Source organism: Podarcis tiliguerta, assembly GCF_965153285.1.
Source record: "Podarcis tiliguerta genome assembly, chromosome: 1".
NCBI classification, from domain to species: Eukaryota; Metazoa; Chordata; class Lepidosauria; order Squamata; family Lacertidae; genus Podarcis; species Podarcis tiliguerta.
In genome coordinates, this window is record NC_139534.1 from 119,761,828 (window position 1) to 119,777,454 (window position 15,627).

At 43.1% G+C, this 15,627-nt stretch overlaps 1 protein-coding gene across 2 annotated transcripts in view; it reads left to right on the plus strand.

Moving 5' to 3' along the window:
• The window catches only part of RCOR1 (REST corepressor 1), a 161,257-nt gene that overhangs the window by 44,818 nt on the left and 100,812 nt on the right, over positions 1-15,627 (plus strand). For both annotated transcript variants that reach the window (XM_083438170.1, XM_083438171.1), the window contains exon 3: positions 9,580-9,663. In XM_083438170.1, the coding sequence (XP_083294296.1) occupies positions 9,580-9,663 (84 nt within the window). The remainder of the gene's footprint in view (positions 1-9,579; positions 9,664-15,627) is intronic.

The window sequence follows — 15,627 nt, forward strand, 5'->3', positions numbered from 1 at the left end:
ACTTGGCTGCTGATAAATATCTTAGGGTGGTAGACAGGAAAAACATATGAAACACTGATATATGCAGTGGATTAGTTAACACCTTCTGAACTGGAAAACAGGTTTTTATTGTACCTTTGCAGACTTCAGAGTTCTTGAGCCCCACCCTTATTAATGAAGCACAAAGAGGAGAAAAAAAGTTGTTGCCTTATCTCTGGCCCCAGACAGATGTCTTGAGACGGTTTGGTGCCTGAGGCAGAAAAATCCAGATAAGTCGTCTCCTCTCTTCCCTAGTGATAAGAACATGATTGTGCTTTTTCAAGGCTGCCCATTTTTCCAGTGGTCTTCTCCAGCTTGGTGCCCTCAAAATATGTTAGACTAATCCTCATCAGCCTCAGCCAACTGGGTTTATTTATACAATTTTACTGTTTCATTTGTTGATTTATTTTACTGAGTTCATCAAATCTGTATAACGCTTGATTGTAAACAACAACAAAGTGGTTTAGAATAAAAGAACAAGATGAATTGCAAAAACAACATCTATATATGGGGAACTTGCCTAAAGTTGCAATCTCATGTGCGCTTACTCAGGAGTAAACCCACTTCAGAAAGCATGATTTTTGACGAATTGTATTTAAATGCTACTAATCCTTTATAAACATTTGTAAGCCTTTAATTTTTTTTTTTTTGAAAAGTGCAATTTTAAGAGTAAATATCAAAGTATGGCATTTTAACCTTTCTATGCTTTATAAAGCTTTGAAGATACGTAATGTCGGACGTGGCAGCAGTGTTGTAGTTATTTGTGTCACAAGTGAAACTAAAAAATTGGGGTGTGTGTTGGGGAAAGATGGACAGACAGAGGAATATTTATGTGATAATTGGGTATAGATGCGCATAGGAAGTCTTTCAATGCTGCTTAATTTACAGCTCTTTTAATTAAAAAGAATCCACTTGATATACAGGTTTTGGGCCTGGAAATGCTCCTTCACGTTTTAACAGGCCTACAAATTGTACAGCCAAATTGTATATTGGCAAAAGTTCTGCTGGGAAGTCTGGGGAATCTGCTGAAAGACTTGAGAATAAGGTTGATAAGGGAGGAAGAGATGGAGAAGGATTGAACATCCGACCACCTGTGGATTGTGATAGGAATTTTATGTTCTTAGATATATGGTAATGTTCATAAGTGTACCAACCAAGCACGTACGTAGATCAGCACAGGAAGACCGACCTAGAACCATTTTGATTCCTAAACTGACCAAATGTTTTCTCTGCAAGGTCAAAGTGGGAAACCTCCCCATTGTCTTTTCCTTCACAAATCCTGTCTTAAGGGTATGTCTGTCTTTGAATAGGGTGTGAGCCTGTGACCTGGCCCAGGAACTATTTATCACTACAAAAGAATGGCCAGGCTACCCAGGAAATCCAATCAAGTAACCTGCCAGACAGGAGATAAACAACAACAGGAGAAAAACAACATTCAAATTTCTGTTTTAGACCGCCTTTTCTGTGATGTAGGTGTGATGTATCTGAGGGGTGGTCTTAGGTTACACCCCTTCTGTGATGTATGTATGATGTTTCTGGGGGTGGTCTTGATCTACAGGGTGGCAATTTCAAAAGTCTTTATAAGGCCTTGCACACCATTTTTCTGGGTTCTTCTTCCTCTCCTGTGGTTGAGGGGAGCACCCTGTTGCAACAGATCAATAAAGATCAAGCTTACTAGCTGCTTTGCTTCTCAATATTCTCTGGTTGGCCTCTGTTATTTTCTCCTACCAATAGTGAAACCTATGTAAGGACTCTATATGGGCTCTTGGATACCCCATAAGGGAAAAGGGCAATTTTTGTTTACAACAGGATCTCTTTTCTTGTAGTGCCTGAAGGACTTGCCCTTTCCCACATTTTTCTTGAGCAGTGCTTTTCAGTCTTTGATATCGTTGGGTTGCAGCTCCCATCATCCCTGACACCTTAGGATCACAAAATTGTAGAGTCACAAGGTCCAATCACAAGGTCCAATCCCAGCAATGCAGAAATCCTGCCCACAGATGGGGAGATGATTACGATTACATTTATCAGTTGCTTTAGACAATAAAAAAATGATCAGGGCAACCTATCCCAGTAAAAGACAACACGTAAAAGCAATATAAAACCAGATTTGTAAAAATGCAAAATACATAAAACACTAGTAATAATGACAGGTCCTGCCCACAGGGTGGATAAAAACCAATGATTTTTTTTTATTTAAATCAGATTTTTAAAATTTAAATCAGATTTATTTTTTTAAAAAAATGGATTTTTAAAATAAAATGCTTTTGGAGGAGAAATCTTTCTAAAGATAGTTTTCTATTTAAGTTACATTATAGTCCAAAGGCTATTCATCAGGAAATAAGGTTTTGTTTTAAGTTTTCCATGTGTGCTAAAACTCAGTCTAAGTTTTTTTTTTAAAAAAAAGGTTAACCACATCAGTTAACAAATATGGATACATATTACATAATGTTATTGTTATGGTTAAATACATTGTTTAAATTGTTATTCAGGAAATGATTATTTTTCTCCTTCCAATAAAGTACAGCAGAAAAGTTGTCCAAATATAAACAGTTAAGTTATTAAACCGCACAATACACAATTCTCTGTCTATGTATTTCTAATAGTATAACCAAATCAGTAATTTTTTATATACAGTGGTACCTTGGGTTACATACGCTTCAGGTTACAAACGCTTCAGGCTACAGACTCCGCTAACCCAGAAATAGTACCTCAGGTTAAGAACTTTGCTTCAGGATGAGAACAGAAATCGTGCTCCAGCGGTGCAGCAGCAGCGGGAGGCCCCATTAGCTAAAGTGGTGCTTCAGGTTAAGAATAGTTTCAGGTTAAGGACGGACCTCCGGAACGAATTAAGTACGTAACCAGAGGTAGCACTGTAACTGTAAAAACTACTCTGAAAATTTATTACTCCAAAAATGAAACCTTCATCTGGTTGTAAATACTAAGATTATACCTGCAAGAATGAGTCTTTCTGTAAAAAAATGATTTAAATCAAGTCTTACTGACTAGTGATTTAAATCATTATTTAAATCGTGATTTAAATTGATTTGATTTAAATCAAATCCACCCTCCAGCCCACCCTCCTTTAAGATGCGCGTCACTGTAAGAGGCAACAGTGCTTAACCAAAGCCCTGGGGAAACCAAAGAGTCAGTAAAAACTGACTAGATGAGCATTCCCCCTGAAATGAGGAGGGGAGGCACCACTTGAAAAGCTCTGTTCCGTGTGGCCACCCTCCACACTTCCTTCTGGTGGGGCACCCAGAGAAGGGCCTCCGGTGAAGATCAGTTCCCTTGGGGCCCAATTCAAAGTGCTGGTTTAGACCGTTAAAGCCTTAAATGGCTCAGAACCACAAAACCTCAGGGACTGCCTCTCCCTATATAAACCGACCCAGACTCCATGAGTTCATCATCTGAGACCCTTCTTTGTGTGCCTCCTCCATGTGAGGGTGGCGACAGGAGAACGGGGCCTTTTTTGCATTGGCTCCCCATTTGTGGGATGTTCTCCCCAGGAAGGTTTGCCTGGCGCCTTCATTATATATCTTTAGGTGCCAGGCAAAAGCGTTCTTCTTCAGACCTTGGACTGATTAATATTCCACAGCCTTTAAAATGTGTTTATGGGAAGGAGGGTGGTGTTATTGTTTTGTTCTTTTATCTATTTGCTTGTGTTTTTAGCTTGTATTTTAATCCTGTGAACTGCCCTGAGATATTCGGATGAAGGCAGGTATATACATCTAATAATAATACAGTGGTATCTTGGGTTAAGAACTTAATTCGTTCTGGAGCTCCGTTCTTAACCTGAAACTGTTCTTAACCTGAGGTACCACTTTAGCTAATGGGGCCTCCCGCTGCCCCCATGCGATTTCTATTCTCATCCTGAAGCAAAGTTCTTAACCTGAGGTACTATTTCTGGGTTAGTGGATCTGTAACCTGAAGCGTCTGTAACCCGAGGTACCACTGTAGTCGTCATTATCATCATCACAGCCCTTGAGCTTTTGTGGTCCTGAGCCATACAGGGCTCCAGAGATGAACTTGACACTCAAACTTCCCCATTCCCCCATATTCGGATTAACATTAGCTCCGTTCAGGTGTTTCCATGCAACTGAAATGGTGTAGAGTTTGGCAGAAGGGGTTGTGCCATCTGCAAACAGCATATTCTATATGTTAATTCAGCAAAGATTCCGTAGATTGCACTGCATTATGCTTTGATGATGCCAAAATTTGGGTGTACAGGGAGAGGGATAACTCATTGGTGGCCGTCTACTGAGAGAAGAGAATGAAGAAGAAGTCAGTTTTGGTGACCCCCTTTCCCTCCTGCCCCACATCTCTCTAAATCTGATGTCGCAGCTTTGGGGACTATCCAGAGCCTTTTTTAGAGGGGGTGTGGGGTGCTGCAGCAGTCATTGAAAATTGGCTCCCCCCCTCTGTGCCTTTGGATTCTTTCCTGTCAGTGGAAAGTCACCAATGGAGACTACACTAAGAATGGAAAGGTGGATAAATGCAATAGCTTTGAAACTGCTTTTATGTTACTGCTGTCTGTGTATTTGCATAGCAAAAGCTGGAAGGAAGCTATCGGAATAAATGCCTGATGGGAATGAGCAGCTGCTCCCCCCCCCCCCCCCCAGTTTTAGCGCAATGAATATAAGTTATCAGCAGCATAAGACCTGCAGCTTTGCTGTACATGTGACAGTAAAAAGCTGTCCAATTTAACCTGGCATGTCTGATATTGTGACATTTTAGGAGGTTCTTCTTCTTGGTATTATGCCGTGCTTAGAAGACTTCTAGAATTAAAATCTTAAAATAGCAGCAAATCTGGCTGTGCTTTGAGTACTGTGTGTGCATAGGTGAGCTTGTTCATCAGTAAACTTGAAGTCACTTTAAAAATGTCAGTTCCAGAATTCACCAAGCTGAGGCTTGATCAACGGTTGAAAGTCCACTGTGCAAAAGGATACAGAGAACGAAATTGAGAGCACTGGTCATTCTGCAGAAAAAGGGCATTTGCTAGAAGAACTGTTGTTGTTTAGTTGTGTCCGACTCTTCGTGACCCCATGGACCAGAGCACGCCAGGCACTCCTGTCTTCCACTGCCTCCCACAGTTTGGTCAAACATCCTTCATGGATCACTGTCTTTCCGTGGCGAAAGGGCTTTAATAACTCAGAGAAGCTATGAGCTGTGCCGTGCAGGGCTACCCAATATGGACAGGTCGTATGGAGAGTTTTGACCAAACGTGATCCACATGGAGTAGGAACCGGCAAGCCACTCCAGTATCCCTGCCAAGAAAACTCCATGGACGAAGACAACAGAAGAACTGGAGATGTACAAAATCTAGTCATGGCCTAGGGTACCCCTCTGAAAAAAGTTACTCATCTCAGATGAACTTTTAGCTCCCTTAAAATACTTTGTAGCACCCCCAATTCACTTTTCATCCTGTTCTAAGTGAAATTTTGAGGGACACAGGTGGTGCTGTGGGTTAAACCACAGAGCCTAGGACTTGTCGATCAGAAGGTTGTTGGTTCAAATCCCCGTGACGGGGTGAGCTCCCGTTGCTTGGTCCCTGCTCCTGCCAACCTAGCAGTTTGAAAGCACGTCAGAGTGCAAGTAGATAAATAGGTACTGCTCTGGCGGGAAGGTAAAAGGCGTTTCCGTGTGCTGCTCTGGTTCACCAGAAGCGGCTTAGTCATGCTGGCCACATGACCCGGAAGCTGTATGCCGGCTCCCTCTGCCAATAAAGCGAGATGAGTGCCACAACCTCAGAGTCGGTCACAACTGGACCTGATGGTCAGGGGTCCCTTTACCTAAGTGAAATTTTGCCTGCAGCAAAATATTTTGTGGAGGTTCTTAGAATAGCAGAATGCCCTATCACAAGGGAAAAGTTAAAAGTCTCATAAATGGCAAACACAGTATGTTGGGAAAGGGGTGGAATATGCAGAAATGGATCTAGGAAGAACAGTAGTGGTCTTGACTTGAGGAAACATTGGAAAAATCAGTTGGCTGGAACCAGTTACATGATTCAAAAGCACCCGGTCACATTAATGCCCCCCCCCCCCTTCTAGTAAGAGTCCTGCTGCATCCATTATGTGTGATTTATGTAGAAAATGTGGAATTTGTATATCTTCATCAATCTAGGAGTACTTGTCGTCTCTGGAACTAGATTTTCCAACTGTGCTGATGATGCTCTTGGCATGGCTGCGTTGCAACATTCAGGTAGCCACACCCAGTTCTCTCTTTTAATTGGCAGCTCGTTTGCTTGACTTATGCAAGATTTCCTCTTCTGCCTTGTAACCGCCCTAGATAGAAGGAAGCAGCAGATAACACTTGGAGAACGGCTGTTCTCTCAAGCAGTTTGCAGGCTCCCATTTCAAACATTTTATCAGCCTGTTGTTCTTCGCAGTGAGGAGTGAGGTTTGCGGGAACATAGGCTACTGTCTTATACTGAGTCCCACTGTTGGTCTGCCTCATTCAGTGTTGTCTACACCATGGGTAGGCAAACTAAGGCCCAGAGGCCGGATCCGGCCCAATCACCTTCTAAATTTGGCCTGCGGAACGTCCAGGAATCAGTGTGTTTTTACATGAGTAGAATGTGTCCTTTTAGTTAAAATGCATCTCTGGGTTATTTGTGAGGCCTGCCTGGTGTTTTTACATGAGTAGAAAATGTCCTTTTATTAAAGTGCATCTCTGGGTTATTTGTAGAGCCTGCGTGGTGCTTTTACATGATTAGAATGTGTGCTTTTATTTAAAATGCATCTCTGGGTTATTTGTGGGGCATAGGAATTGATTCATTGCCCCCCCCCCAATATGGTCTGGCCCACCACATGGTCTGAAGGACAGTGGACCAGCCCATGGCTGGAAAAGGTTGCTGACCCCTGGTCTACACTGACGGACAGCAATTCTCCAATTTAAAATGCATCTCTGGGTTATTTGTGGGGCCTGCTTGGCGCTTTTACATGAGTAGAATGTGTGCTTTTATTTAAAATGCATCTCTGGGTTATTTGTGGGGCATAGGAATTCGTTCATTCTCCCCCCCAATATAGTCCGGCCCACCACATGGTCTGAGGGATGGTAGACCATCCCACAGCTGAGAAAGGTTACTGACCCGTGGTCTACACTGACGGACAGCAATTCTCCAGAGTTTCAGATGTGGGCCATTCCCAGCCCTGCTTAGAGAGGCCAGGGACATTCTGAATGCAGTGCATATTCTTTGATTGAGCTATGGCCCTTCCCACATGGTGAGAAATCATTCTTGCCCAGGAAGGATACTTGCAAAATGCCCTGGGCCCTGGCGATCTGTGGTTAAACATCTCATGCTTCAGTTTGCTTTACTGAGTTTCGAATCTCTTTACAAGCACCCGTTGATTAGGGATAAATTACCCAGCCTAGGTTCCAGGTCAGGCAGATCAGATCTGATGACCTCCAAGCCAAATCTGGTGCCACCTTACAGGCCTGAACATATAGGAGCATAGAATTGTAGAGCTGGAGGGGGGTGACCCTGAGGATCATCTATCCCAACCCCCAACAATGCAGGAATACGCAGCTGTCCACCTCTCTCCATAAGAGCCTACCTGGACCCTGAGACCATCCTCTTCAAGACCTTCTTTGTGTGCCTCCTCCACGAGAAGTCCAGAGGGTGACAACACGAGAACCAACCTTTTCTGTGGTGGCTCCCCATTTGTGGAATGCTCTCCCCAGGTTATGGAGCCTTCATTATACATCTTTAGGTGCCAGGCTGAAAAAACATTCCTCTTCGGCCAGGCGTTTTGGCTGATTAACATCCTTCACTCCTATAAATGTGTTTGTGGGTGGAAGGCGTTTTTTATTGGTTTGTGGTTTCTCGTTCTTGTTCTTATTACGCATTGCGTGTTTTTATCTTGTGCTTTTGTTTTGTAAACCAAGATCTACAGATGAAGGGCGGTATAATAAATAAAACAAAGCCAAATGGAATGCAGAGGAGGGGGTCTTTAAGAGACTGGCTCAAAAGGGCTACTTTTATCTACCAGCTTCCCTTTCTGAGACCTTAGGAGCAGTGTCAGAGATCTTGCTGTTGGGTGTTTCATTAGCAAACATTTCCTTGGTGGGCCCCAGTGACAGGTCGTTCATGATTGGTTTTCTTCTTCTTCTTCTCCAGTGACAGGTCGTTCATGATTGGTTTTCTTCTCCTCCTCCTCCTCCTCCTCCGCCTCCTCCTCTTATTATTTGGCGATCACTCGTAGCTGAGTAAGATTGTCTTCCATAAACACGGTTTTAACAATGAGTCCATAAGTGACTATGGAGAAGAAGAAGAAGAAGAAGAAGAGTTTGGATTTGATATCCCGCTTTTCACTCCCTTTAAGGAGTCTCAAAGTGGCTAACATTCTCCTTTCCCTTCCTCCCCCACAACAAACACTCTGTGAGGTGAGTGGGGCTGAGAGACTTCAGAGAAGTGTGACTGGCCCAAGGTCACCCAGCAGCTGCATGTGGAGGAGCGGGGAATCGAACCTGGTTCACCAGATTACAACTCAACCGCTCTTAACCACTACACCACACTGGCTCTCAATATGGAGGCCAATTCTGGACCCACACGTCCTTACACAGTGGGGATATTGGCGGCAGTTGATCATGGTGAGGTTTGCCAAGTGTGCCTTCTTCTTAGCACGTTTCTCCCTTGCGTCCTGAGTTTGAGTGCCTTCAAAGCCCATGAGACCTTTGGTAAAGGCTGTTCTCCAACTGGAGCACTCGCAGGCCAGTGTTTCCCAGTTGTCAGTGTTTTTTAGATTTGCCTTGAGACAGTCTTTAAACCTCTTTTGTTGACCACCAGCATTACGCTTTCCATTTTTAAGTTCGGAATAGAGTAGTTTACATTTATACTATACATTTATATTTATACTATACATTTAACCCCTCGCACCCCCCCAAAAAAACTGGGAGCTGTAGTTTACTCCTCACAGAGCTACAATTCCCAGCACCCTTAACAAACTACAGTTCACAGAATTATTTGCAAGAGGGAATGTGCTTTAAATGTATAATGTGATAAAGGGGGATTTGATCACAGACCTAGAGGCCTTTAATGAACCCAATAGAAGCTCTCCTTCTCCTTCAACACCTGATTTAAGACCAGTCTTCAGGGGTAACTGCATATATAAGTTGGCTGGCACTGCTGGTGTTAAGAAACTGATCCAGCTTTACCTGCTGACACAATACAGCCAGAATCCCATTTCTCTTTGCTTGCTCTTCTTTTTCTCTTGGCTAATAGCTGGGGAGAATCAGATAGCAACCTTTTCTGCAAATCCTGCAGTTTAACTCTATAGTGTGTTAGTGTGGGGGTTTTTTTTGGCATGTTCCCTGAAAATGCCAGAATCTTAAAGCAACAACAACAACATTTTTAATTCTGTTTCATCTTCATCTTCAGTTGGTCCAGGAAAATACTGTCAAGACATAATTTTTAAAATTATTTTTAAAATGAATGAAAACATTTCAAGGATGTGGTACACTGTTTGTGAGCCTAATTATAGAGTTTATTTTATCAGTGCTTAGAAGCAATAAGATTCCACCTTGCTATTTTATTTTAACATACATATATGTGTTTTCTTCCAGCTAAACTTGCAAAGCGGTCGCAGGAGAGAGAAAATCTTGGTATGCTGGTCTGGTCGCCCAACCAGAATATTTCTGAAGCAAAGTGTAAGTCTCTGGATTTTTGCTTCCCCCAACCTCCCTACTTTTTTTTTTTAAAAAAAAAGCCTGTTTAAAAAGGCAAATAAAATAAAACACCAGGATGCTTTCTCACTGGGGAGAGACTACAGCTGTAACCTACTTTGTGTTTCCATTGTCCTTTAAGTGGAATTTTGAGTCTGTGATGTAACGCAACCTTACGCAAGGTTTGTTGAGGCTGATGGGAGGTGTTGTCGAAAACCTCTGGATGGAGAAAGCATCTTTAATTCCTTCGTTTCCTAATCACACATCTTGTGAAAATTTTGAATGCAAGCTTCCCAGAATTCTCACTAAATTACTGGACGTGTTCTGTGAAGCATTGTGCAAGGATAAGTGCCATTAGCTTTACTGGTTTGGAGAGGGAGGAAGGAAAAAATAATGGCAGCTCAGCTGCAGGAGTAAAGTTTGTTGGGAGCAGTGTTGTCCCTAAGAATAAAGTGGGGAGTAAATGCTCAGAGGCAGGTATTCCCATTCATGCTATTTAGTTAACAAGTTTCCCATAAGAATCCCCCAAAATATCAGGGTGACTGAAAATAGGTTATCTGCACTTTTCTTACTGACTTTTTTTTCAAAAAAAACTTTTTAAAAATGTGAAATGGCCACTCAAATTTGCATTATTAGCAGAGCTGTCAACTTTCAGATTTGAAAATAAGGGATCAGCAGCCTCACCTATCCCAGAGACAGTCTATGGGATATCTAATAATCCGGGATAGCAGCGGGAAACGGCGCTGGAATAAGGGAATTTCCCGCAAAAAGCTATGATTATTAGCCCCCAAACTAACTAACAGTAGAGCATTTGTTTGTTATTGAAAGCATTTTTACCCTCTCTCTTAGCCAAAAAGGTTCCTTGAGTGGCTTGCAAAAACTGATGACTCATTCAGGGAGTCATGACACACGAGGAAAAAATAAGGGGAGGGAAGAGGGGAAAGACAAGCACAAATTACATCTCTTATAACACAGTTCTATAGTTTTGCCTGTGCGGATTCTGTCTTGTCTCCCCACCACATCATATCTGGAAACAGAGCAGGTGACAACATTTGGGCCAGGCAGGAAGGATTGTTCCTGCTACACAGTTCTTCCTTTGGGCCAGGGGCAGGTGTGGTTGGAGAAGGCCTGAGGCCTTGCCCTAGAGAAAGACAAGAGGGTCAGTTACAGAGGCTTGATGGGCCTTGGTCTGAGGCTCCCCACCCTTTCCTCACCCTTTTCTGCTCTATTTTTAACCTGGCCAGTTGCATGTTGGATGTGCATTCTGTGAGGTTTGCTGTTACCTGGCTGCATTCAGATCATCCCAGTATATGCTTGGAAATGGTATGACTGGCCACTGAACATAGAATCATAGAGTTGGAAGAGACCACAAGGGCCATCGAGTCCAACCCCCTGCCAAGCAGGAAACACCATCAGAGCACTCCTGACATATGGTTGTCAAGCCTCTGCTTAAAGACCTCCAAAGAAGGAGACTCCACCACACTCCTTGGCAGCAAATTCCACTGTCGAACAGCTCTTACTGTCAGGAAGTTCTTCCTAATGTTTAGGTGGAATCTTCTTTCTTGTAGTTTGGATCCATTGCTCCGTGTCCGCTTCTCTGGAGCAGCAGAAAACAACCTTTCTCCCTCCTCTATGTGACATCCTTTTATATATTTGAACATGGCTATCATATCACATATTTTGTGAATCTTATATGATGCCGTTAGCGTAGCAGTCAGCATAGACTGAGTCTGGTGTTTTCGATTTGTTCAGCAAGGTTGCGACTCCCTTGCAGTGCGGGCTTGTTGTCAGTCAGATTTAGTAGGTAAGTCAGGTCAGCTAAATGACTCTACCTGTAGCTGTAGTTTGTGCACCTTCAAATAACATGACAAAACAGAGATATACATAAAAAGTAAAAGGTTCCTGTGTGAGGAGGCATTTTCTTCTGGTTTTAATTATATCTTCACCATATGCTGTTGCAAGGAACATTGTCCAAACACGGAAAATACTTTGAAGAGCGGCAAGCTTTGCTGAATAGTTCCAACACTCGTATTTTCAAACAACAACAACATAATTATTATTTATTAATGTCCTTTTTGTATTCTTCAGTTACATTCCGTTGCCTTATCCAACCATGAGGGATAGAACTTTTTGGAAAGTGATTTAAGGCTCTTAGTTCCGATAGGGTAGAAGGAGATTTGCAGCTCTTGTTCTTTATTCTCCTTTCCCTTTATACTTCCACGGGACGAAGCTTTTCTGAGATCTTGTGAAGTTTTGCATCTGCAAATTAGCATGCGTTCTAAAAAAAAGTGTAGAGCTGCTATTCTCTAAAAGTTGTTGTTACAGTGCGCTTCAGGGCAAAAACTGTTGGTGCCGCCTTAAATGTAACCAAGACAATGCAAATTAAAAAATAAATAAATTGGAACATAGGGAAAGGTGGCAGTCATGACCACATCGGCCCAGGACTTGTCTTTAACCTTCCCCAAGGAGCTATAACACCTGCCTCCGAAATGAGCAGAAGGCCTGGTCTGTTGTTTTCCTTCCAGTTTTCTATAAATATTATACATCGACTGACTTGCAAGGTTAAATCACGACAAGGCAGAGTAATTTCCCTCTTCAGGGGTCTTCACTATAGGATGTCCAAGCTGCGGATTACCGGCGGAACTTGTGGCCCCTCAGAAATTTCTGAACTGTATCGCCCATCATTCTTTACCATTGGTGAATCTGGCTGGGGCTGATGGGAATTGGAGTCCAATAGCACCTGGAAGGGTACAGCTCCCTGCTAGAGGCCATCAGAAAATTTTCCAAATCGATCCCCCCCCCCCCCCATAGGGGTTTTTGGGACAAATAGCCTGAGACGAGACTGATTTAATGCAGTGACAGCCAACATAGTGGTCTCCAGAGTTGCTCTCCAAGTTGGACTCCAACTTGTCATTAACGTGGCCTATGTGCAAGGGATGGTGGGAGTTGTAGTCCAACACAAGAAACAACTGTTGGCTGCCAAGACTAGACACAATTTGCTGGTTCCTGCACAGTGGTACCTTGGGTTAAGTACTTAATTCATTCCGGAGGTCCGTTCTTAACCTGAAACTGTTCTTAACCTGAAGCACCACTTTAGCTAATGGGGCCTCCTGCTGCTGCCGCGCCGGCGGAGCACAATTTCTGTTCTCATCCTGAGGCAAAGTTCTTAACCTGGGGTACTATTTCTGGGTTAGCGGAGTCTGTAACCTGAAGCGTATGTAACCTGAAGCATATGTAACCCGAGGTACCATTGTACATGAATTTCTATAATGGCACATTCAATTCTCTGCATGCATTCTCTGGTTGATTGACCTATCTCCACTGAGGGTTGAAGGCCATACCACCTTGTTGAAAGTCTATAATGTACATATGTGTGCACTTTTCTGAAGTTACCACACTTCTCCTGGCTGTAGACTTTTTGTTTGTTGTTGTTGTTGTAAAAAAATACCCGCCAGGAGCATTTGAAGTGCCACTTTAATGTGCGATGCACAGGGGAGTGTTATTCTGATCAAAGGCTTCTCCACCCACATCAAAAACCTGAAGGAAAAGTGAAGCTGGGAATAATTTACATAGCCAAAGAACATTTTATTAATACCAGGGAGTTCCAGTCGGATTTTCTCTCTTCTCTAACTCCAGAATCAGTGGATCTAATCAAATACTAGGCAGGTTCAGACATGAAGGGAACTCATGGTTTGGCGCTGCTAGTGCATGAATGATATTTGGGTCCACGTGTTTCATCCTCCCCTTGTCTGCTCAGGATCCTTCATTTAGTTCTGGTTCTTGGCAAACCATAGTTTCTTGGGCAAACTGTGTCTTGCTGAGAGCATGAAGCTGAAGGAAAGAAAGGGAGAACGTGGATGCAAAGCTTCATTGGTTGCATACTATCCTGCCATGGTCTGGCATTATGGGATGGAACCTCTGGCTCACATGTTTCCCCTCTTTTTCTTCCTCTGCTTAATCAATTACAGTATTTCCTACTTTTGCTTCATGCCTCTATTTACTTATATTATTATTTAAAATATTTACCGTATTTTTCGCCCTATAGGATGCACCGGCCCATAGGACGCACCTAGGTTTTTTTTTGGGGGGGGGGAATAAAGAAAAAAATTGTATTCCCCCCCAGCCGTGGGAACTCCCGCAGGGCTCCCTAGGCTGCGGATAGCTTCCCGAAGCGCGGGGCGCTCTGCTTCAGTGCACCCCGCGCTCCAGGCAAGCAGGCTGCTATCCGCAGCCTAGGGAGCCCTGCGGGAACTCCCGCAGGCTCCCCAGGCTTACGGATAGTTTCCTGAAGCCTGGAGAGAGAGAGAGGGGCTGGTGCGCACCGACCCCTCTCGCTCTCCAAGCTTCAGCGAAAGCCTGCATTCGCCCCATAGGACGCACACACATTTCCCCTTCATTTTTGGAGGGGGAAAAGTGCGTCCTATAGGGCAAAAAAATATGGTATGTCCTGATGGTTTGCTCTGATTCCAGGTTGGTTCACAAAAACGTTATAAAACATACAAATCATAGCTTGTAGTTATAGCCAAACTTGCAAATTATTGTTTGAATTTTCTCCTGAACCAGGACTTAGCTGGGCAAGCACAAACCATAGCTGTAGTTGTTCAAGGGTAGCAGCAAACCAGGCAGTAACTAAGTGGATAATTCCCAAAGATGTATCATATAGCACAGGGCTCATTTCCATAGCACCAAACGACACATGTTGGGCAACCTGTGTTTATATGTACACAGGTCAATATTGAATGCGAATTTTTCTGCAGCCTTTTGTTGCACGGGCATTTGGTCGCAAACCTAAGTTTGGTGTTCCTGTAATATGAAGAATATTAGGCAAATATCCACCTGTTTGATTGAGCTTTGCTTGAATATTAGTAGTTTGTAATGCTGCAATTCGCAGGGATGCGGGTGGTGCTGTGGTCTAAACCACAGAGCCTAGGGCTTGGCAATCGGAAGGTCGGTGGTTCGAATCCCCGCAACGCAGTGAGCTCCTGTTGCTCGGTCCCAGCTCCTGCCCACCTAGCAGTTTGAAAGCCCACCAAAGTGCAAGTAGATAAATAGGTACCACTCTGACGGGAAGGTAAACGGCGTTTCCGTGCCCTGCTCTGATTCGCCAATAGTGGTTTAGTCATTCTGGCCACATTGTTCCTTTGCTTGGAACCAAAGGTGCAAAAAGCTCTCCCTATTGCTCATGCAGTGTGAGACCGTAATTTCCATTGGTCTTTGGCACTCTTCCTCCTCCTCCTCTGCAACCTTCCTTTTCACATCCCATATTTTTCGGACGATTTGGGACCCCACCACATACACATGAGCTTGGTGGCAAAGTGGCAAGACTGACAAAAGTGGAGGACTGACAAAACAATGGGGTCCCCACTTACAGTTTACATTTAGCATTGTAAACGAATTCTGAATTTGAATTTATGCATTCAAACAATAATATCAGTTTACAGTAGAATGTGGAAAGTAGATCACCCTAAGATCTATGGATGAGGGGTAGTATGCAAATTTAATTAATTAATTAATTAATTAATAAAAAGGTGGCACCCAATTTTAGTCACACACAGTGAGGACCCATTGGAAGCATTGGACAGCAAATGCAGAATTATTTTTTTGGGGAAAAGTTTTCATTGTTAAAATAATTCAGCATTAATACACGCATATTGCGAATATACAGGCATACATTTCATACAAGCCTTAAAAATATTCAAGCATACCTACATTCAGTCCCACAGATAATTCCTTTTCCTATAACCTTTTGAACTTTTGAAAACAGCAATTTGCACTGAAATGCAGGTGCGCAGTTGTTAGCCCTGTTGTTACTATCCTCAAAGTCATTTAGCTGGCCTTCTCCCCAGTGGGAAAAAAAATAAATACAAAATTGAAAAAAAAGTTTCCATATTAATTGCAGCTTCTTTTACCATTTCCCTCCCCTCCCACGCCATGCTCCTAGTTATTAAA